Consider the following 25,098-nt stretch of genomic DNA (forward strand, 5'->3'; position numbering starts at 1 on the left):
CAATCACGGATAGCATGGACGAGAAAAAAAACGGGGGCGCAGACTAGATGACCTCACGGCCGTATCGCAACTCCGTCGTCAAAGCATCTCGATGGTGCAGGCGAAAAAGAATTTCATATCTCTCTCTCATAATCAAGACACATACGTAGACACTAAATCGCGCGAAATATTTCGAGTTTGAATCCATCTGCCCGAAAACATTCCACTATTTATATATATATTACGAATATTCTCTAAAAACTCGTGAATGGCATGACTCCATTCGCCCCTGGCTACGTCAATGCGGTGAACATAACGTCGCTTTGTCTTGCTGATGTTCATGCTCGAAAATGTTTGCGCCTAAATGCCTGTAGACGGCGACGCGGGCCTCGTCATCACGCAAGACCGAAAACTGTCGGCGGGCCGCACAAAATCCTGTCGCGGGCCGTATGTTGCCCGCCCCTGATGACTAACTGATATAGGCTATCAACAGACAACATGATGTACAGTCTAAAGTGTGACATGATATGCTTCCAATTTGAGTTGACTGTTGTTGTAAATTTATGCATACATGGTGCGAAGTAATCCATGATTTCTTGAAAAATCTTAGTGGCTTGCAAGTTGAAATGAGATGTTTTGACTACCCAGTGCCATGAATATCAAAGCGGTAATTTAGTCTGATACGGGTAAACGGCGGGAGTAAATCGTAGCTCGTCGTTTAAATCAGTACCCTAAGAAGTAGCTCTTGGTTGCAAAAAGGTTGGTGACCCCTGTATAGAGTGAGATCGGCTGCGGTCCCTCCAGACGTTTAAAAAATAATTCAGCATTGGTCAAATTAAAATTGAAAGTTTTGTGTTCGCCTTTTACTTTTATGGTCTCGTATTGTGACTATAGTTCATATTCAGCTTATTTCATGGAATGACCTAAATTTGATTCACCAATCCATGTTGCAGCTGCATTTCTATTGTAGATCCAGCGCTGCTCTCCGTATAACAACAATTAAAGTGAAATCATTTCGGAGGAATGGATATGAAGCGTGTAGTATTTGCGACATCGATAGTTTTTCTGGTCTCAGCAAATCAACGCAAAGAAATGTTATGCAAAGCGAGACCGGGATGCCTATTAACTAAATGCGATCCGACAAACTCTTTGGAAACTTTGAACACCAATGAGTACCCGCTTACTTGCTTCGGTACATCGGTTCAAGATCAAGCAGTAAAAGCAGAATACGATAAATTAAAAAGGCAGCTAGAACGTTTACGGACGGGTAAGCTACGATTTATTAGTATTCAATGTGATGGCATCCAGGACAGGAACATATTATATCAACTCCCCAAATCACTGGTAGTGCCCCTCTCCGGGAGATCAATCCAATATATGGAATGTTTCGCCCCATAAACTACTTCCTACTATCATCGCTTCTATTGCTTGCACAGACTCACTCAACCTATCAGTAGCAAACTGAATACGTTCTCTATTACGCGATTCACAATTGATTAGAAATAGCCAACGGCGAACGCTACTTATCTATTTATTGATATCTGTGCAGGCTACTGCGCAACGAGATAGTGAGTATTCATAGTTTGACAAGTCAGTCTGGATTCACTGCGTAGTGGCGACAAGCGCGAAAACAATCCAAATCCATGAACGATTTTTTTAAATAATGTCAGTAATCGCATATATTAATATCCATGTTTGATTCTCTCTTAGCCCTCGCGTTCAGAATTATCGGAAGAATTGATGGAGATTACGCTGTTTCAGTAAATTTTCTATAACGTAGGGTCCCTAATTATTAATTTATTTATTCAACTTTAGTCCTTTCAATGCTAATGTTGCAAGGTTAAAACTATCCGTGGGGTACTCGCATGTTAGCTCCAGGCTCCTATCGTTATTGAATATATAGTTGAAGGAGATTGTTATTTCCTGAAATCCGCTAGCGAGCAAACACTTACCGAAATCGTTCACATCCTAATCTGACTAATAGAAAAATATGATTCAGGAATTGCGATACATAATATGCACATCTTTACTGGGTGACATATTTTCTTCGGCTCGTCACATTTTGTCCTGCGATGCTCAGATTGCAAGGTCGGTTCGGCGCCTTTGCATAGCAGTATCGAAGATCTGAACCTGCGGCGGCCATTTCGCGCTACGGGCCTATCGCCGCAGAACTTTTTGGTTGCGCACTTTATTCTTCCTGGTCTGTCCTGCAATCACTGTCGCCGGGATGTTGGTTATCAATTGTCCCGCAACTGCATGTTTAACGCCCCTAAACTTGAGCATCGCCACCGAACTTATATCTGTAGCCTAAGTTACGCCGTATTATTTTTTAAATTATTCACAGGAACGGGATCTTACATTTGAGTCTAGAAATCGATTGACATTAAATCGCACAAAGTTGAATATAACCCTTCCAATACACTAATAGTATTGTTGATGTTTCCCCCTTTTCAGCCTGACCTCCGTTGGGGGGCTGATGGAGTCAAGATGCTGTGTATTGCCTCGTTTCTCACGTGTGTCGTTCGCATACTCATACCATGGTCTTCCTTGTAGATCAGCATGACGAAGATTTGACCTATAACTAAATTTAACATGGGTGGCCTGCATTTGAATCAGGATAGCTGGAACGAAGTTATTTGTACTTGGTGAAGACTTGTCATCAACAATAGTGAAATAACGTCCCTATTCAGATATGGATGTTCACAAGTCCGAAATAAGCAAGCTCCAGAAAAGCAACGCGGAATTAGTGGAAGGTACGCTGAATAAATTCGGCATTTTTCTTCGCATGTTAATATCAAGGGAGTGATATCTTTTATTTCAACCTGCAACTTACGAAAATATGTAAAACGTATTGATTTGACATATAGTTCATACTGTCACGCAGGGAATGGTATGGTATGATATAGTAAATTTCCATACTCCATACCCAACTTAATCGCTCCTTACCATACTTACAATTTTCCATACCATAGCAACATTCTTTCATACCATACTTGATAAAATTTCCATACTTTTGAAGTTGTCCAATCTGTGAGATAATATTCTATTTTAGATGTGTGGAAATTTTCCCGCGTTTATATTTTATTTATTTTCGATGAAATTTCACTGGTTAACACATTTTTTGTTGAATTTGATCAGACAATTGATTTTGACTAACTTTTGGGCGCTGAATTCAAAAATGATTTTCTCTATCACGTCAAGTTTCTGAGTTAGGCACCCACCATATTGTCTCATAACCCACCTAATAGCACTATTTTTAATATTTTGTATTTATGGTATAAAACGTTTCAAAAACCACAAGCAGTCGACAGTAAATCAATACACTTCAAATAAACATTTGCACTGCTTTATTTGGTTGATTTCAACTGATATTGCTTCTACATGACGCATAAAGTGCGAGTTTCAGGTTCCAAATTTACGCTAATAACCTACAATTCTGTAGGTTGTCTAATGTCTAGTTTGATGCTTGAGCAATAGTCAGCTAACATATATAAGCAACAATCTACTCCGGTATCTTACACATTTTCTCCTTGCTCATCTCTGACTATGTCAAGGTTTTTAGGGAAATTATTTAGATAATTTGGATTATTTTAGAAACATTTGGCAGTGACATGTGTGTATCAGTGTTACATGTGCATCCCTATTGTCTGACCACTACAGAAACACAATATTTCAAAGCTGACACATATGATCCAGTCGTGCTCGTGATATTGCAACAATCCAATTTTTCTGCATTATTCTCAATGTTTCTGTATTATTCACGAAGACTAACAGAGCGTGCAATTGTTACTACACCTAAAGCTTTGCCATTTTGGAGAATGGCACACTTTAGAATCTTTTTTGAGCTACCTATAGGCTTTTGCCATTCACTTCACTTGTACATCGGGATTCCTAACTCCTCCAGTAATCCATGGTAACGGTATCATGCCTATGCCAGTATCACGGAAATACACAAAGCTATCGAACTAAGGCCTACTAAGAAAAAGTTGTTACTCTACCTTGACAAGTAATCTTTACCCACTTCATAATGACGTTAAAAGTTCCGAAGATTTCTAATCCAAGTCCCAAAGCTAATGTCAGATCTATATTTCGTGTTGATACTTTACGTTCTGAATCAACTTCGATTTTAAAATCTTCATCATTAGGCCTGCTATCCCTAAGATCTTCATATTGATCCAAAATATCGAGCGTATAGGAGTTTCAGGTTGCACTGGATCAGCCGAATGGGGCGTTGGACCTATAGCTGATAGTAAATGTCATGTTCAATTTTCTTGCCATATCCTGCAGTTTGCATCAAATATCATTGGGGAATATCCTCGGATGATGTTATCCTCTAACCTAAAATTGGTGAAAGCATCGGCCTAAATCGATACCAGTACCCTTTTTCTGCATAATTCAATCGAGCTCTTGAGTATATAACTTATTATATGGTAAAAGTATGGATTTCTATATATGATATGGAAAAGTAATATGGCTAAATTCGTGAAAATTCGCATATTTTGGGAATATGTCGTAGAGCAAAAAGTTGACGTGATAGAAGAAAACCAGCGGACTTTTCGGAATCAGCACGCCAAAAGTAGCCCAAGTCAAGTGCAAAATCAAAGTCCACAAATTTTTCGTTTAAAATTGTTGCCCAGTGTTATCCATTTAAAGAGCCCTCATGCACCAATTCTCTGCCAAATTTATTTCCGTCATACAACAGCGATATAGGTTTCCTAATGATCGAAGACGGGACGAAAAACATGCGCACGGTTATTTAGGAATCACAACATAAGCTCATGCTATGTAAAACTAGTGTGGTAACGCACTTGTAGCAATAATACAATGTACAAAATAACATGAAACAAAGGTATTGTCTCACTACAATATAAATTAGTATATAATTCTACATCGCTACAATCAATGGGGATTTTGCGACAGCACATCAAATGTCCGATCTCCCGCCAATGTGTGGGTCATATACCCTACTCATTAGCTTAATTATCAAACACAAATGTGTCCATTCTTTTATCAGAGATAACCAGGTCAAGCAAAGTTACAATGCGTGTTAGCGGACGGCATGACGTAACGACGCTTCGAGACAAGCTACATATCTTCGAATTACATTGATGCTTATCTCAAATAGATAGTGCGTGAGTGCGTGACGATCATACGAGCAAAGCGCAGTAAATGATTTCCAAGATTAACAAATTGATATAAATATTTATTTAACTGCTACGTTCTCAGAGTCTACGATTAAATACTCCTCTTCGTAGTTTACGGAGGGGCAGTTACGACAAGCAAAATGTAAGCTATAAGGCGGCAGTCGTCGAATACCATTCGTTTTTATAATATTCAGATTGAAATACACATTTAGCAATAATCCTATTTTCTCCAATATGCCCATTGCATAACTTTTTTCTCTTCAAATAGATCTTGACCTGGGTGGGGCCAGAGTGGAAATTTGAGATATGAATATAGACATGTCAGTGAACAAATTTCTGCTGTATGCAATCGATTTGACCAATTGAAAGTATCGTCGTCATGGTTCTTGCGAAACTGCTTAAGTATGGAAGTATTGGAAAATTCCATACCATAGCCTACCATACCTACAAATTTGTATACGCCATACCACAATTTCGTTCCATGCCATTCCATACTTCCATACCATACCATAACATGCCCTGCGTGTCGAATAGCCTATACCTGTTACCACGATTCCCATAGGTACAGAAACTACTTTTTCATAGTAATCTACGTTGATATGCGTTACAAATTATTTCGTACGTTCGCGTTATAAGTAATCTGTTACCTTTAATGCATTTTTCGAATGGAATTGGAATAGAATGCCAAAATTAGCATGACACCAAAATAAAGTGTGTCTGATAGCCTACATAGCTATGACGTAAGACCTGAAAAGTTGTTAGTCTGGTAAATAATACGAGAAATAGAATTCTACCATTTAATCCTCCCTCACGATTCACATTTCTTGTGATGTCTACCGTTTTTTGCTGATTGATTCCAGAAAATAAGATCATAAGAAGTGAAGCATAGGAATGGAGGAAGAAGATCAGCGAGTTATCAATAGGTAAGAACTAAATACCCAGATAGGAATTCATTGCTCAAATGCTGTGATATCAGATCAATATTTGTTAAATTTTAAATACTTTGTCTCGCGTGAAATGTCCACAAGCTGCGTAATTAAAACTCGACAGCGTTTATAATGTAATTCGTTCTCTGAAACGGTGTCTATTTCCCACAATTTCGACAAATTGTGCCTGTATTCTCTGTCAAGTGCAGCAACGATTTTATTCAAATATTTCAAAATATCATTTCCTTCCTGCCAGGCATAAATCGGTAGAATTGCAAATGACATTTTCTCGATGGGCGTTGAAAGTCAACCTCCAAGGTCGCGTCAAATATGGTCTACTTGCCGACCTCGAAAGATATTAGATACCGATTTTATTGATGCTGCGGCCCGCGGCTTCATTACAACTAGTAGATTGACCCGAGAGCACATTTTAGTTTAAGACCCCTGTCGGGCAACGCGTCAGGATATTGGGGAATTAATCACGTTTGACGTTAGTTCTTGATTCTCATCTCACATTAGCATACTTCAAACGCTTATGAGGGTTCGTGGTCAAAGAAATCACGGAATTTTGACCACATTGTCATTTTACAGCAGAAAGATATTATGTTTTTCATTATTTCTGAGATGACTTATAGTTAGTCTGACTGCGATTTCTGGCTATTGGAAGACGATGCTATGTCTTATGCAATGTATTGAAATGATTACGATTGGGTTCCGGTTGCAAAATGTAATTCGAAATGAAGTCGTTTTACCTCCGCATTAGATGAAGTTTCGTGAGCAGTAGCTTCGTAGTTCCGTCCAAATCGATGGCAATATCAAAAATGGGTTTCGATTCGTGTCCGATCTCGGGACGTTGCAGCTTAACATTGTCTTGAGGAACAGCCGAAGGCATAAATGCAATACACCCAGACTGAAAATCATTCAATAAATATGTAGCGCAGCCATAGTGGGAAGATGCGTCACTGATGACTGGTTCCTCGTCGAAAGAAATTACAATTAGTTTGAAAACCAGTGACTCGTAGCTTTATATTTGCTGAATCAGGTGATAGGTAAGTTATATACAGTTGGTAATCGATCGTAGAAGAAACTAACAACTGTTAGCGCATAAGTATGCTACGAGTCGGCAGATACTGAATAATGATAAAGTCATACTGAATAATGATAAAGGCCTGGTGCAAATGACTATTGCGGCCGAAAAACACATTAAATACGACAAACAACAACTCTCAACAGTTTCGGATTTTGAAGCCTTATAGGAAGCACGATTCGTCCTTTGACTAAAATCAGATGGCGACATGTATTTGAATCAGGATAATCGGATAAAAGTTATGTGTCATTAATTCGTGTTTCCCAAGCTTTTGTTATATAACGCCCAATTTGCCGCAAACCAGATATCGAACGCCACTAACCCTCTCCTACTCCGATTTGTTCGGTTCATTGAAAAGTCCTTACATTGTCGCGTGACTTTTTTGGCATCCCGATATTCGTTATGTGCGATATGTAAGAGTCCCATTTTCCACGGACTCTGGAACAGACGCAATTATGGAAACATTTGCAAAAGGCAATTTCCCCGCCAAATCATCTTACTTCGTTTTGGTACGATATGAAATTAAAACTTTATCATCCTCGTTGTACATGCCACTGCATTCGAACTTCCTATTTGGTTTATTAGAAATGTACCACGTTAGAAAAAGAAAAGCACCGATCCGGATTTTCATCCACACTTATCCGCACCACGTCTGTCATCTGCAGTGCATTTTTATTATCCTAAGGTTGAAGGCCACTGGTTGAAAAGCACTGGCCTATGGTACCAAATCCACCGTAATCATGTATTGTCGTGGTCATATACCTACTCAGACATTCGCTACATATTATGCCTACGTTCTGATAAAGTCATCAGCCAAATGTTTTTTCGAGTGTATGTATAGATTTGTTGGAATCAATACACGAATGATATTACGGATTGATTAGGCTTGTAAGGGTCAGGATGAAAGTTTGGGATTGAAATACAATGTGGACATCAGCATGACGACAAAGATGAAGAGTGTGTCGGTACACAACTGCGACGCCAGAGCAATATAACTATTCTATCACGATCCACATTTTGTAACGTCTTCCATCATTTGTTGATTGATTTCAGAGAACAAACTTATGAAAAGTGAAGCATCTGAATTGAGAAACATAAGCAACGAGTTATCAAGAGGTAAGCACTAAATATTATCTGAATAGGTATCATCTCCAAGAACCACAAGCAAGCGAGTTGATTGAAGTTGGTTGACTCCGAATATTCTTTTCCAAATGACCGAATAGATGTCTTGTTTTATAACTACCGTTGAAAATTCGGCGGTAATCTCGTGTTAAAGATATACAAAAAGGATATAATATGCAATAAATGAACAAAATCAACCAGGACCAAACAAAGCAGGCGACTGTCACCGCGTCAGGCGAGCCACTCAAAAAGTTTACATTTTGCGTTGCGAATGTAGTACGGTTTGTTGTTGTCGTTGTCTCAATGCGAATTTCACTGTTTCATCGTACTGTGCCATATTGACAGAGACCCCGAAAAGTCTTTGAGTTATAATAATGTATTACCGCAATGGCTATTGTATTGGAAGTAATCCTCAAATCACAATTCAGTCAAGAACAAACTTGAGAATAAGGAACATTTTGTCGTAAGTGTTCAATAGAAAAAATTAAATTGGTGTCATTTCCTATCAATACCAGTTGCCGATTCTTCGAGTGACTTTCATATAAACACTTATTATGTTTTTTTTTAAACTCTCAAGCGTTCTTCGGGAGAAGTTGTCATGGCGCCAAATTAGAATCAGCATTAGCACGAAATGATTCTGGTGGGGTCTTCGACTTGTGCATACCGACAATTGGTATCAGAGGTGTTTTCTGTGACGTCACTGACGAAGGTGGGAACTGGACCGTAAGTTGAAATCGCGATATTTGTAGTTGAATAAGACTAACTTACGGTTCGATAATAGGTTTTCCAGCGAAGAGTCAATGGAGATATTGATTTCTTCAGAGGTTGGGATGATTACGTGAAAGGATTTGGCGATTTGCAAGGAGATTTCTGGTTGGGTATTAAACGGCTATACTGTATGAATACGACATTGTTCGCTGCCATTCAACCACTTTCATGTCTGTTCCTTCTCATGAATTGCGCATACTACATTGCGTATTTTACTCATTCTCTGCCACTTGTCCATTTTAAATAGGGCGCTAAGTTCCAAAATCAAATTATTTTTTCGTAATATCGATAATTTCAATTTATCTCCTTCCTTGCTTTTTTCTCACTTGGGACATGCCATTCTGATGCGTATTTTAATGGACTAGCAACCCCAAAACCTAAATTTCGGATGGCTACCCCCATCACCATGAAATTTGCACAGTTGCTAGATGCTGTAAACAAAAAACCAAAAATTATCGTTCTACCCTGCAGATTGTGGATTGTTTTTTCTATTCCAAGGGCAGAAAGTGCACCGACACGCGGAATGCAAAATCTCGATATTGTGAAGCCCTTTTTCCGATCTAAGGCCTTCTTTAGGAAGTACTAAGGCAGTGCTGAGCTATGCTAAAATTTCAAGGATTACATGCAACCCACCTCGGAGAAATTTTATTTCGAAATTCAAAAATTCAAAAAAATCCCAATTTTTGTCATAAATTTGCTGTAAGTTTTCTGTGACGTTCTGTACCTCTTGACATGGTAGACCTATGACTAAAATCTTTTAGCATAGCACAGGTCTGAATCTCGGCGTTTCAAAAAACCTTGAGTGACGCATTTACGACAAATATTTCAAACAAATTTTTGGTTTGCCGTGATGCAACGTAACAAAATTTTACAATTGAGAAAACGACTACCAAACACTTGAACCGTAAAAAGTCAATGAACAAGTATTACCGATGTAATGATAAGAATGAGTGCCAGAATGCTAGAATGCCAACTGACAACAATCTAACAAATTTGTACCCTGAGATAATATAGATAGGTATATTTTATAACTGTCAAACCATACATTTTATAAAGTCATCGGACAAAACATGCGATCTTTTGGTTGGAACTTGAAAAAAACACCCCCCCCCCCCAATTATCAAAGAAAAATAAAATCGAAATTTTGCAGTTTTTAGTTATTGTTTGGGTGAAAATGGCCATGAGGTGACAGCAGAGATACCATGTCAATATTTCTTACTACAAAAAAAAATCAAAAATTTTGATTTTTTTGGGTTGCTAGTCCCCTTAACAAAATTACAGCCCCTTTTTGCGTTCAACTGATCTTTGTATTTCCTTCACTTCCAAAGAAAACCTGGAACCACTGCTCACCAATGACACATTTGTATAAGTGATTTATGCTCTTCATTACCTAGTGCAGCTAAGCACCATACAACACAAATACCCACCCACCCCCCTAGTGCAGATAACCGTTAATTCGTGGTACCATTTCTTGAGATCTGAAAAAGAGGCTCCTTTTTAAAAACCCTGACAGCTGTGATACCAGGAAAGAAAATGGTTAATTTTAAAAGTTTTCGATCAATAGTACTTATGTTGACTAAAAAAGGTCATTACTTTGACCCGAGTCCGGAACTACCCGCTTTTTACCATACGTCTGTGGTGCTGACTAGAAGAAGGTCACCACTTCGACTCGAGCTCCGATCCGCGGGCACCGCGTTGGTTAGCCCTGCTCTATCTCACGTTAGGTTGTGATGAATTCCAACATACTTCCGTTCAGGACTAGAAGCATTGCATCGAATGACTAGGGGAGGAAACTATGAGCTGAAAATTATCATGACTCTGTTGAACGGGGATCGTTATTTCGCGAAGTACAGGTGCGTAATGAATGTATATTTGCATTTTTGTATGTTTTGAAAATTATATAGGCTAATATATAATGATTTATTTACGTCACAAGAATCATGAATACCAACCAACAACAGCGCATAGGGGAAATTTCTGAAACCTATATTCACATCACGATTGACTACATTTATTGCAATTTTATTCATTCAGCTCTTTTAAAGTCGGATCAGGCTCTGAAAAATACAGACTGCGTTTATCCGGATTCTCTGAAAGTGCAAAACGCGATTCATTCATCAGACACGACAATCGACAATTCACGACGAAGGACGCGGATCACGATGCTGCGTCGTTTAATTGCGCATTACCCTTCGAAGGAGGATGGTGGTATGACAACTGCGCCGACAGCAATCTAAATGGAAATTTCAAGAAAGCGGACGTCAAAGGAGTTTGGTGGCGTTCGTATTATGGCCCTCGTGCTTACCTACGCTACACTGAGATGAAGTTTCGCAGAAGACTCCAATAAGAAAGATGAAGTTCGAAGCATACGACGAAAGATATAACTCAAAGATTGATTGATGCGGTGCCCGAAAGTCAGTGAAAGCGACATTGCAATGAAAACGTTGCTTTCATGCATCAGTATTACCAGTCAATTTATCTTTCCCAAGATGACGTTCATCCCTGTGAATTACTATTTTGAGTAGGTCGCATCTTTTGCAAATTATTACAAATTTTCTTGTAGATAAATGCACGCCGAGACATGCCGGGTGGAATGAAAATTTACTGGATCTGGTATGCTGAATAGAACCTGACCGATACCGGAGAGTTGAGCCGATTCCGATAAAACCGATATCAAGAACTTTCACCTATAAATCAGATATATTCAGCCAATTGAAAAATATAGCATTCCAGTAGGGTGGTCCTCAAAAAAAGTGAATTTTGGAAAGTTGTCGGCTTGACCCTGTCGAAATGTGACGTTTTACACTCGGTGTAAAATTTTATTGATATTCATTAATGTTTGAAGGTGGTTCAATGGATCCGAAATATTGCCCATACTTGGTATGGGATACATATAGCCATTTCAAGTGTTGCTATTGGGCCAACGCTAGAAAGCCTTGGTTACCTCGTCTGGCTATTACCTGATCATTGGCAGGGGTGTCATGATGACTAATAGCATTTTATGTTGCCAACTAATGCCTGCTTGACGGTGTTAGGGCACATTTTTGCGTAAGCCATCGAAAACTCCAAATACGAACTACTGCATGTAGCTATAGGCATAGATAGGCATAAATATCCTCAATCATTGCAGTGGAACGTTCTGTGTGGTCGTTGGAGACATACAATGTGAGTAGGAGCTTTAGCTTTTTTTTAGCTGTAAAACTAGACTTCTCTTCCCACTGAGCTGCGGGATATTCAACAAAACCATCGGAATGACGCAAGTTCTTTTTAAAATAATTGTTGTATCCTTTGTCGATAAAAGTCTCCCCTGTAATGAGTTTCAAGTTAATAATTACATGCTTCAATGGTTATTCTCCCGTTCTTTTATTGTCACAACTATCTTGTCCTTAGTGCTCTTGTCCGGTTCGTCATCAAACAATGCCAAGCCCCTCAGACGGACATACAATTGCCCTGTCATCTTCCTCACTGTAGCTTTAGATATGTCGACATTATTCGCATGATAGGCTACTGCTGAAGTTGCTTCAGCAGCTTAAAGCCTTTACAGTATTATTGGCTATTGCCCATGCTTCAACGTGGATACGGGAATAGAATATGTAGAGTTCCCGCAATCCTCGATGCTAGCTCGATACCTATTCAAACTCTGAACGAAACATCCATACCTTTAAAGTTGATATTATTTTCGCCATCTATAGGCCTTGGTGCATGGCTCCGGGAGTTACAAAGTGGATGTCTCGACGAGGTACAGGCAGTGTTGGGATGACTCGAGTCATGAATTGACTCGAGTCAGACTCGAGTCACCTTTTTCGTATGACTTGACTTGACTCGAGTCACTTTGCTAAAATGACTTGACTTGACTCGGCGTATCAAAAATGTGGATTGACTCCTGACTCGGAGCTAAATTCACGAGTCAATTTAAAGTCATCAAGTAATCGGTGTCGATGAAAATCAATGTATCTTGCATATGTTCGCGAAACGCTGGTTTAATCCGTGAGAGCGACCTACCATTCAATGATCGTGCTTTACTTAGCCCCCATTGTTTTCTCAAAATTAAATTGCCACGAACTCTGTCGTAAAGTAGTAGTAAAGTAATTTAATAGCAGAATATCTCTTTATGTTCTCTGTTCTTACGTTGGCTAAACCTTTTTTGTTCATTGAAATTGCATTCGAATATAGTTTATATACTTCTCAACCATTGGCGCAGGCTCGAATTGTATAATATCAATATGGCATTGGTTAATGTATTGCATCTTATCAATTCGTTTTTCTATTCTCTATATTTTGGCTGGTAACTATAAACTAGGTCTATACAATTACTTACGTAGTTTCCCAGTTCTGTGAGCGATAAAGCACCTTCTTGCGTGTATATTTAACTCTATATTCGTTCATAGGTTCAGAATCAATGACCACCCAATCTGTATTTCAAATGCAATGACTTAATCATGCCTCATACTTCGAAAAGGCAACTTGACTTGAATTGTGACTTGACTCGTGACTTGACTTGACTTGACTCGAGTCATCTCCAAAAATCTAGTGCCTTGACTTGACTCGAGTCACTTTCGAAAATCGATTGACTTGACTTGACTCGAGTCAAAATGTGCAATGACTCGAAATGACTCGTGACTCGAAGGGAGTGACTTGATCCCAACACTGGGTACAGATCCAAGGAAAGTAAAGGTCAGCTCCGCAGTAGTTCTCTGTAATCATCTCTTTGCTGAGTGACTTTCACAGCTGTCTCCAATCCCATCGGGATCTCATTTGTCATGTCAGCTACAGCATTGGATGCATAAGGATCAGTTGACGAGTCCACAAATGTAGTGTGGTCAATTTGATGCCATCTTTCTGCAGCTCTTGAACTTAAGAACATAAGGAGCAGATGAAGTCACCATGGCTTCAAAAAACACCGATTCCGGCCAAGCATCTGCTATGAAAAAAGGCGGTTCCTTAGTGCCGGCCAGATCGAAGCACAGCCCCCGGAACTTTTCCCTTAAATCCCAGTATTCAGATTAGAAAATAAAACCTCAGTTTGTGTTTTCATTTCCCAGATGGTAACTTTGGGACTGCAAGTAGCTGTGATTGGCCATTACATGCCACGATGTCACTACCACAGGAAGTCCGTCAATATTGTCGATTCCAGTGACATCTGGGATTAGTTTGCCATCACCGGGCACAATGCGTGGAAACTAATATTTAATTTTTCTGGGATTATCAGCTAATAACCAGACGAGGTATCCCAGGCTTTTTAGCGTTTGTCCAATACCAACTATCGAAGTGACTACAAAATGTGTCCTATAGGCCTACCCGCTATGGGCAAAATATCGGATCCATTGAGCCACCTCCAAACATAAACAAATATCAATAAAATTTTACACACGGTGTTTTTTAACCAAACGTCACATTTTGGTAAGGTCAGACCAACAACTTTCCAAAATTCGTTTTTTAAGGACCACCCTAATGTCCAGCTGACGGCTCATTTCCAAAACTTTACAGCATTTTTCAGATTACTCAGGTTTTGTCTGTTTCTCGATAATCATAATTGATCAAATGATTGTGATTGGAGCCCGACCGATTATCAGCTCGCCGATAATATCGAGTCGATATCACACTTGGAAATAAATATCGGTATCGGCCACCGGAGGTAAAAAAATATCGGCCATTTTCGTGACGTCACAACATGGTCGTAGGGAGTCAGAGAAGACGCGAAGTCTTCACTGAATGTCAGTAAATTATAAAGATAAATGGCCAAGCTGCAATGCACACAGGCCAAGTAGCCCTATGTGAAAAATATACTTTCACCGTTATGCCCCAGTGACTTCAGTGGGAATCCCCCTGCGGTGATCGAACACTAGAGACAGAGAGCAGACATCGAGTGAATGGAAAGTTATATGCAGAAGATTTCAATCGATTCACTTGAGAAATGAAAACTTCATTCAAGCTGGACTGACCGTCGTGATGACAAAGAAAAAGGTCACGTGTAAACATTTACCTGTAGATAGTGCTGTTGGTGTCTGTGTGGGAAGCTCACAAGCCAAGGCTCGGTACCAACAAAGCGAAAAATACCAGTAATGTATGGAGTCATCTTACTGAGGGGCCTCCATGATAAGGAATTATACGGGCATAGAGTGCAAGAAAATCAAGCAAAAAGGGAGTAGAGCCAATAATTCATACGAATATTTTTGATTCCATAATGACATGGGCCAATTCTGACAGTGTGTAAAAGATTGATCATCAGATTGTTGAAATGCTGGTCATAGTCAAGGCCAAGGGGATGGGTGGAGCGGACTTGAACAATTTGAGTTGTTTTGCACATTCTCTTCAGCTGTTAATGATGTTCTGAAGGCTCCAGGTGCACTGCCAGAAGAATATCAATATTTGGTGGAACCAATGAAGAAAAGATCCCCTGCAGTCGTGGAACCAAAATAAACAAAGATTCCCAGTTCTTGCTGTGCTACCAACTACGGTATCAAGTGAAAGACTGTACACTGTGTTTAGTACTGTATAGCCTACATCATTTATGAATACCACACAAGTTTACTCCAAGTTTACTCCCTGTAGAAAACGCAGAGAAGTTATGCTTTGTGAACTGTAATCTGCAACTGCTAGACTGGTGCTACTGATATACTTTTGTCGCCCCCCAGATCATACATTTCATGTTAAGTATAGCAATGGCTGTAAACATGTTCAATTAAATACTCTTGGGGTGTTAAATATGCGCCTGGAGCTAGATTCCATATCTTTTGAATATCGGCTGAATATATCGGGGTTATCGGTGAAGGTACTGGATATCGGTTTTATCGGTATCGGCTCAAAAATCCAATATCGGTCGGGCTCTAATTATGATAATAAAATATGTATACAGCTACTTATCAAAAACCTGGATATCGCTGCTTGTACTTAAGTAGAAATCTACGACGTTACTTCTGCTTCTCCTTGAGCACCAGGTAAGACTAATTTGGCTCCTTCTACCTGTAAACTAATAAAAAGATATTAATACTCTCTACCGTATCTATTAGTTGTTGACAATTAATCCTGACAAGTGTTTGCCAAATGCATTCAGAATTATTTTAATATGAAGATATTATCCAGTTGCATACTAAAGTTGTGTACGTCCAAGAGTGCGTTGTAATGTAGCCGATGTATATTGTATTGTATTGATAAGGTACGGCAGTGGTGCTTATAGCCTTATGATGCTTTGTGCTCCACGACAATGGCACGATGGCAATTTGAACAGCACAATTGCAATTTACACAGGTCAATACATTTTTTCCTGACGACTTTTCTTGTACTCTCTCTACCACGAATCAGTCTCTCTCTCTTCCATGCGCCTTTCTTCATTGGATCATTGCTATCGCCTGCTCGGCTCACTGTACTCACTGTACTGCTTGGCTCACTGTACTTTCAGGGCTTTTCAAGTCACTGCAGTCGCAGTGAGGTCGGCGATGAGGAGCCCAGATAAACCTCCGACACATCGAAACTTGGCCAAGGGCCGAGACTAGAACCAACAACCAATTGGTATCGTGACGGTGTCGCTTTGTACACTGCGCCACTCGCTTCCCCCAGCCTATGTATATAATGTATATAGCAGTGTTGGGATCAAGTCACTACCTTCGAGTCACGAGTCATTTCGAGTCATTGCACATTTTGACTCGAGTCAAGTCAAGTCAATCGATTTTCAAAGGTGACTCGAGTCAAGTCAAGTCACTCGATTTCTAGAGGTGACTCGAGTCAAGTCGAGTCAAGTCAAGTCAAGTCACGAGTCAAGTCACAATTCAAGTCAAGTTGCCTTTTCAAAGTATGGGGCATGATAACGCCATTGCATTTTGCTAGCTGTCTGAAATACAGATCGAGTGGTCATTGATTTTGAACCGATGAACGAATACAGAGTTAAATATACACGTAAGAAGGCGCTGTATCGCTCACATATACGTAGAGCTGCTAAACCACAGTTTATAGTTACCAGTCAAAATAGAGAATAGATACGAATTGATAGGAAGCAATACATTACCCATTTGCAAATCAATATGATACAATTCGAGCCTGCGCCAATGGTTGAGGACAATATAAACTATATTCAAATTCAATTTCAATAAAACAAGAAGTTTCGTTAAGGTAAAAACAGAGATTAATTACTTTACTGTACTAGTTTACGACAACGTAAGCTGCAAGCTTCTATCACTTGGTTTGCGGTCAATGTATTTGTGAGGGAACAATGGAGGCTCAGTAAAACTCACGATCATTAAATGGTTGGTCGCTCTCACGGTTACACTAGCGTTTCGCGAACAATCCGAACATATGCAAGATTCAGTGATTTTTATCGACATCGATTACTTGATGACTTGAAATTGACTCGTGAATTTTGCTCCGAGTCACGAGTCAATCCATATTTCTGATACTCCGAGTCAAGTCAAGTCAAGTCATTTTAGCAAAGTGACTCGAGTCAAGTCAAGTCATTCGAAAAAGGTGATTCGAGTCTGACTCGAGTCAAGTCATGACTCGAGTCATCCCAACACTGGTATATAGCGCATAGCCAGTGAGTTACATTAGAGTCAAGGTGCAGAAAATTGACGGTGTTTGAATGTGATGTTACAATGGTTCCAAGTCGTTGTTTTTCATGTGGAAGTAGCACTATCGTTTGGCCTTTCTCCCTATCCTAGAACAGTGATATCTGCATGAAAAGGCGTCATTGAGAAATTCACTGACTCGCATAGTCACCGCGGCCGCATCATTACACGTAGCGTTGTATTTAAAACAAATGGTTGTTAAAACACTTTGTTCAAAACATGTTTTGAACAGTGTTTGAAACAAAAGCCTTGAAAAAATAAAACAATTTTTCTCACGCTATATAGCCTAATTATGCCGTCATTGTGTAATTCAGTGCTCTTCAACCGGGGTTTTCGTACACCCTAGGTCAGGGGTTCTCAACCTGGGGGGCGCGCAGTGATGCAAATTAGCGGCAATAGACAATAGGCAGTAGGCTGGTGCGCCTGCTATCATGGCTGATCTGAATTACCGCTTCTGCAGCAGTAGCTTTACCTAATCTCTCCCCAATACTGTTACATTTAGGTTGATTATCGTTCGTAATGTCATGCTGTTTTGGGGCTGACACGAAATATATTCCAATTTGCGTGGCGGGCGGCCTCAGTGGCTGCGAATAGACTCTGTGACCAAATACTATTTTATTCAAATCCAAATTTTTTGATGGCAATAACTCCGCTTCTACTGGTTGGAGTTAAACCAAATTTGAATAACATCGTTTTTATAGACAACCTAATACTTTCATGGGGTGAACAGAAAAATTTCAAATTTTTCGTTATTTATTTTTATATAATAAATAGAAACTTTCTTCTCTCGTTTCTCTCCGGCTTAATTTAGGTAACCTAACAATCTTATCAAGTAGCCAGTACGATTTGAGGAAAAAATTCAATTTTGAAGACCCCTAATGAACAGGGGTGTGCGAGTTTTGAGCAAACAATAAAAGGGTGTACCACGTCGAAAAAGGTTGAAGAGCACTGGTCTAAATACTTTCCAAAAAAATATGTTTTATTTGCTTACGGATGATTATCACCCGATATAGTCGACGTATACAGTATGGGATGGTTGGAAACCTTGAAATAGTCAGTTTAACAGCTATAGTATGTAGATATAGATTTTTGGTGTGGAATGAATGTTCTGATGATGATGACCACTGACCGTAAAAATGCTGCATGACGATGTAGTCCTAGTTAAAGATACTTTTGGTCCGCATATGACAGGGGTTGGTAGCCTATTTCGTCAAAGGAGCTATATTTGGCCTATATCTGTATATGCCATCAAGGTATTCAAGTGAAAAGCCAGATCATGAGGTAACATTTTGGAATCAGCCTACTCATCCGGCGCGCCGGCGATTTGAAGTCTTGAATCCGGCCGGCGACGCAATTTGAGTTTGAGACCTCTGGTAGCCTATATCTGGTCTACATTGCCTGCGTTATAAGCTGTCCAATCGGAAGATGATGCTCTGTTGTGAAATAATAATTACAATATATCAATATTGGGAATAGATAACATGGATATTTCGAATGCGTTTCATTGTATGCCGTGGAAATCGACAGTCAGACAAAGGGAGAATTTACCGACTTCATCGATTTACGAGAACGGAATATAGGATAAGCATGACTTGATCAACCTTTGTATGAGCACGCATAATCACGTTTATATGAATATATCACAGGAACAGAAGTAGGCCTATAGGGGACCTTTTGATTAACGTAGGCCACATGAATCACATAACATTCGAGAAGGGACAATATATTGTTTGATATTGAAATACCGAATGAAAAGCCCAAAGTGTCGTACATGTAGTGCAGTGGTTCTCAACCGGTGTGCCGATTTGACTGATCAGGGATGCCGCAAGAACACGTAGTAAGCGAGGTCGATTTACAACGAAAGTTAAGCATTATAAATTTTTGGTGTGGCGTAGGCTAATCGGTGGTTCTGTTATTTTTACCCACTAAAGACACCCAATGTGCAATGCAATACATTGAAACTATAAGAGGTTGTCGAAACGATTATGTACGGTCACTCAATCTCGTATCAACTTGAGCTTAATGCCATTGTGCGATATACATCTTTTTGTTAGGCTTACTCTGACTTATCATTCTCTTCCTTCGGTCGAGAATTTCTAAGGAGGTGTTATTGTTAAGACGATGTGAGCACAGCGACGTAGGGGAGAAGAATTTCAGATCAACCTCCGACGGTTAAGAATTTGCTACTTCCAATAATCCAACAGGGGCCTCCACCCTCAATGCTGGTGGTACATTAACTCGCCCATATAAAATATTGGATTTGAGAAGGTGATAAGCAGGGCGATTTTTTTCGATAAAATAACTGAAATATTTTGACTAACCAAAATCAACATTTTGACATTTTTTTACCTTGAAAAACTTAATTGTAACTTAAGATGTATGTAAATTAGGTGTTTTCGCACATAATGCCAGAATTGTATTAGTCAAAAAATTCACCCTAGTGACAAATAAACATGAGGTCAATTGGAAATTAAGCCTTGATGTTGAGAATTGGCAGATAATATCGACTTTTTTATAGTCTCCCCGTATAAGTCGGGGGCTGAACAAGGACACGGCGCAGGTTGGTGATCTTTTCTGTTTGTTTTCCAGTCATTACCTTACAAAATATTGCTTATTGTGATTCGTGAGATGCCAACTTATAGCACTGCCAACGTTGGCTTCGGACCTCTTGTAAGACACCGCTTATGCAAATCGGTTGGTGCGCACGAACCTATATAAACCCTTCAACACTTAGGAGGAATTCTGAAGTCGACCTCGATCGGACTCGAACCTGTGAGCTGTGATCTATTTTTGCTGGAGCGGTGCCAAGTAACAGTACGTTACTCTCCACTCAGGGCACTCGAAGTGGTATAGCAGAGATCGGGAACCTATTTCATTAAAAGAGTCATATCGACCCTACACTTTCAATTGTAGTTACGAAAGAGTCATTCAACGATTTCAAATAATTGTTACGTCACAGTTGAACATTCAATACGTCATCATGGTACGAAATCGAAGTTCACTACATGCGATTCGTCGTCATTTCTGCGTATAGACAGCTGTGAAGTTATATCTGTCGCCAGCACTAATGAGCTGGTTGCCCGGTGATTGAGCGTGCAACATAATGAAAAACGAAAACTTTTATTACAACATCCATTGGAGTAAAACACCCGAAGACTTTTCGGGTGACTGTTTTCAAGATATTGGCAAACGAGAGGAATTTGAAGATACTCGAAAGCCAAGCCAATAAGACAGAGTATGACGTAACAATCCGAATTACGACAGTTTGAGCATCGGATAATTTAGCTTACCTAGTCTAGGGTTACCATATTTCTGCGACCCAAATTCCGGACACCCTTTAGCGCCCACTAGTGGATTTGGAAATGAGTTATGACGTCACCCTAGTAAAGCTTTGCTCATAGACCAGAGGTGGTCACGATCCGGTTCAGGAGTAGGCTATGTGGCTGTGTGTTGTGTAACCGAGACCGAAAGCACATGTTTTCAGCCCCTTCCCGCCCAAATCAACAATGATTTTGAGCCAGCCATAGGGTAATCGATGCTACTTCTGGGGGATGGGCTTGCTATATGAATCTGGTTTCTATATGCATCTTGTCGTTAAATTTTTTGAATGTATTCTGTCAACAATATTGGTTGTTCGGTTGTTCCATATATTACTATAGATAGTTACTACTCTCCGCCCACATGATCAGAGTTAGCGGTAGAGCTGGTTGAGGATGATGAGTTCGAAAATACAAGGAGCGTAATTGTACATCGTTAAGTCATGTTCATGCCCAACCGATAAGATCATTTATCAGCCTTATGTCGGTGCGCACCACGTAGCTTTATAAACACCCTACATCCAGTGGTTTCCAACCTTTTATGGTCGTGACTCCATCTCCAATTTGAAAATGTTCCGGGGCCCAGATCAAAATTTGACGAGCCGATTACTAAAAGAAGTCAGCACCTTTGCCCGGACTTACTAACGGGCTATATTGGAAGCTGACTACGTTCAACATATTTGCGAACCCCAGAATAAAGGCAAACGACCCCCACGTTTGGAACCACTATATTTGAATAAAGCATTTAAACGGCCTTAACGATCTCTAGGAATATACCGTTCTCCTGTAATTGCGATTACAATTAGGCTTATGCCAGTAAATGAAGGTTGTTTTTATTCATATTTTATTGCAGTTTTTGCGAGGGTGTGGTATAGTCTTCATATTAAAATCAATAAATGTTATAGTAAATCGCGCGCCGCGCGAAGAAAAATATCATGCATCAGCATAAATATTCCCGAAAATAATGTTTTTATGTTGATTTACGAAAAAATTATGAGCCTACGTCGTCAAATCTTCAAAATTCCGGACATTTGGCATGCTTTAGGAATTCCTCCCGGACGCTAGTTTCAACAGTGAAATTCCGGACATGTCCGGGAAATTCCGGACGTATGGCAACCCTAACCTAGTCGTACTGGCGTCGCCTTATCTGCTTTTCTATCTTATTAATCAGCAGTCAACACATATGAACAATGAACATGTACAATCAAAGATTTCAAACGTGCAATAGTGCGTAAGGGAATTAGGAAATTGGATAGGATATTGACAGCTACTTTGTTTTTGCCACTATATGTACCTTATTTGTATCGAAATTGACGGATTTGATCTGTCTGATGTGTTCCTCTTCCGTTATTATTTTATTTGTCTGATAATAATGAGCAATTATAGGCAGCCAATATTTGCCATGAATTTCGAGATTTCAAGTTTATGAGCTCCTTACCACCTCGCCAGGATACGGCACTGTTTTGTATAAAGACTTGCCTCATCTACCACAAGGATAATAAGACCAGTCATTACGAAAATTTATCAAAAACTTGCTGCAATATTGATAAATGCGATGGGAGCAATGTGCCGTATTAGAAACTGATCAAAGAGCCATACTTTATCAGCAAAAAGCCATATATGGCTTGCGAGACATAGGTTCCAGACCCCTGCTTTATAGGGTGAGGTGAACTATGTTTTCTTCGAGCGGGTTCCGCGAGGTCGAAAAGGTTGAGAATCACTGATGTATTATATTGAGCGGGATGAATTCTCATGGGGAATATTGTGTATCATGGTGTATTTTGGGCCCGATCCAGATTGTTGATTGTAATATGATTGAAGCCTGATATCACCTAAAAAATAGGTACATAAATTACAAATTTTGGTCGACCGGATTGTAGTGCGAAATATTTACCACAGCCGATTCTCAACACTAAAAGCCCAGCTCTACTTACGCATCTAATCTGCGGAATCACTTTAGCAAGAATTACTCGCCACAGTATATGCCTCTAACCAAGGTGTAGCCTAGCACAAGTTCATAACTTGATTCGACTAAAACTTACTATTTTTCATTTCCATATTGAACACCTGATCGTTGCAACATTTCTTTATCCAGGTGATAACACTACGGATAACTAAAAGCAACAAAACGAATTGGTATCCAACTGTCTGACATTACGATAATACTCATCTAAAAACCTATTCAGACATTTTTTTGTCCTGTTGGATTCTTTCACATAGATAAAATTTGACCCTCAAGTTGCAGATCGCTGCTATAGTCTATAACAGGGGTCATCAACCTTTTAGCAACAGAGAGCTACTTCTTGGGTACTGACTGAGTGAAGCGACGGGCTATCATTTACTCCCATCGTTTACCCATACCAGAGTGAATTTCCGCTTTGATATTCATAGCACTGGGTAGGAATCAAATTGCGGCAAATCGTATAGGAGAGTCTTTTTAAACAAAACACCTCATTTCAACTAGCTAGCCATTAAGATTTTTTTAAGAAATCATGAATTAATTTGCACGATGTTTGTATAAATCATACAGCAACCATCCCTTTAAATTTTAAAATAGATCATGTCACACTTTAGACTGGACATCTTGTTACCTGTTTCTATATCAGTCAGTGGGAAGCCTGGCATTGCATGCTATCAATTAGTGCGCTGTGCTCTGGTATGTAACTTGACACTGCAACCCTGAGTGAGTGTTCCGGATGCGCATTAGTGAGGCGTGTTCTGTGTTTCTTTGGATGAAGTTCATGTCCGAAAATGCTGATGCACATTGCACAACGATAAGTTGAACCAAACATGCTTGCAAATTTCATAGCTGCTGCGCATACGCCAATGTACTTTTCCGTGTAAAAATGGGACCAAAAGTTTGCTACGGCCTGGTGGGCTTTGAGGTGGACGTCATTTTGCAGTGTTACAATTTCAATCTCCAACTGTTCAGCATCCAGATATGATAGATTTCATTTTACCTGACAGCAGCAACGATTACAGAAAGTTAGACACATGGTTATAAAATGCGTTGAGTGTAAGAGAAACAAGCTGTGCCAAAAGATAGGGCCTACAATACGTAACGTGCATACTGCATACAGATATTGAATATCTGCTTGTAGGCTACTTCACGGCTATCTGCTACCGAATAGTAATGCTGTTGACTTTTTCGGCATGTCCTAGACGTCGAGCTACCATAACGGAGCCCCCCCCCCCTCATCGCGCCATTTCAAGACGTCCGTGGATGGCATTCCGTCATGTCGCTCGCATAGGCAGTGTGCCGTATCCTACGTTTTCGATATCTTGTGATTCTATTACATGTTGGTATATTACTAACTGTAATTGAGGATATTTGATATCATCAATTTAAGTGTCGACATGTACTGTCATTTACAAGTTACATGTTAATGTGATCTAATCAAGAATAGCTAAATCGATAGATCGATCTATTTAAAAGCTCACTGGTAATAATCTGACGGATATTGGTAAATGTTGCTATTCGATCTATTTTTAGAACAGGCTCGCAGGGTACTTATCTGCTCCTCGCAGGCTACCTGGGGCCCGCGGGCACCGCGTTGGTGACCCTGGTCTATAATATAGAACATAACGAACATCCTATACGAAAATCCCTGGCCTTGGTATGAGTGAGTGGGAATGGGGCTACTTGGTGTTCAACAACTAGGGCATTGAATACCAAACCAAGGAGGGAGAGCTGATATGGGGCTATAATTCCCTCGCAGTAAGGTTTACTAAGTTTATTATTGAGCGTAATATCAAGCAATATCTCAATATGGCATGCTATTGGTAAGCGGTAACACAAGCAGGTTAGATCCAAGATCATGTAAGTCATGGCGTGAAAGCAAGGCACTACTTTCGTTAATGCCTGGAACAAAAGTATTAAGTTTCATAGCCAAGAAGATCACGTATACTGCCGACATTTTTCTAAATAAATATGTTGACATTGATGGTAGTTAACATCGCACGGACCTAAAGGACAAATGACGATTTTAAATAGGATACAACGTAAGTTTAGGCCGGAAGAACGGGTGAGATGCCACGTTTCTGTTAGATTTAATAACATACAATTTACATGAGTACGGAGTAATGATGAGCTGTATTTGCTTTATTCTTATTGGGAAATGGACACGCACATTGGGTGAATAAACACAGCGTTCAACCCCAACTATTACTCGTGTATTATATACTATGACTTGATCA

The 25,098-nt window shown here is 39.7% G+C and overlaps 1 protein-coding gene across 1 annotated transcript; it reads left to right on the forward strand.

Annotated features, from left to right (window-relative positions):
• The first annotated feature begins 204 nt into the window (after window positions 1–204).
• On the forward strand, window positions 205–11,626 carry LOC145451501 (ficolin-1-like). Its single transcript, XM_080329716.1, has 8 exons — window positions 205–1,246; window positions 2,670–2,732; window positions 5,984–6,046; window positions 8,190–8,252; window positions 8,836–8,981; window positions 9,040–9,136; window positions 10,783–10,879; window positions 11,061–11,626. The coding sequence occupies exons 4-8, from the start codon at window positions 8,201–8,203 to the stop codon at window positions 11,371–11,373; spliced, it is 705 nt and encodes a 234-aa protein (XP_080185842.1). The 5' UTR covers window positions 205–1,246; window positions 2,670–2,732; window positions 5,984–6,046; window positions 8,190–8,200; the 3' UTR covers window positions 11,374–11,626.
• The last annotated feature ends 13,472 nt before the right edge of the window (window positions 11,627–25,098 follow it).

This window comes from Botryllus schlosseri, chromosome 12 (assembly GCF_051294905.1).
Source record: "Botryllus schlosseri isolate E-star chromosome 12, Bs_hap1, whole genome shotgun sequence".
Classification (NCBI taxonomy): domain Eukaryota; kingdom Metazoa; phylum Chordata; class Ascidiacea; order Stolidobranchia; family Styelidae; genus Botryllus; species Botryllus schlosseri.

What these genes read in the sequence shown, in the direction of transcription:
- LOC145451501 (XM_080329716.1), top strand. Translation starts at nt 8,201, where the DNA reads ATGAAAAGTGAAGCATCTGAATTGAGAAACATAAGCAACGAGTTATCA. An exon ending in GCAAGGAGATTTCTGGTTGG is followed by an intron (nt 9,137 to 10,782) that starts GTATTAAACGGC and finishes ACTTCCGTTCAG; the next exon opens with GACTAGAAGCATTGCATCGA. An exon ending in CGTTATTTCGCGAAGTACAG is followed by an intron (nt 10,880 to 11,060) that starts GTGCGTAATGAA and finishes TTATTCATTCAG; the next exon opens with CTCTTTTAAAGTCGGATCAG.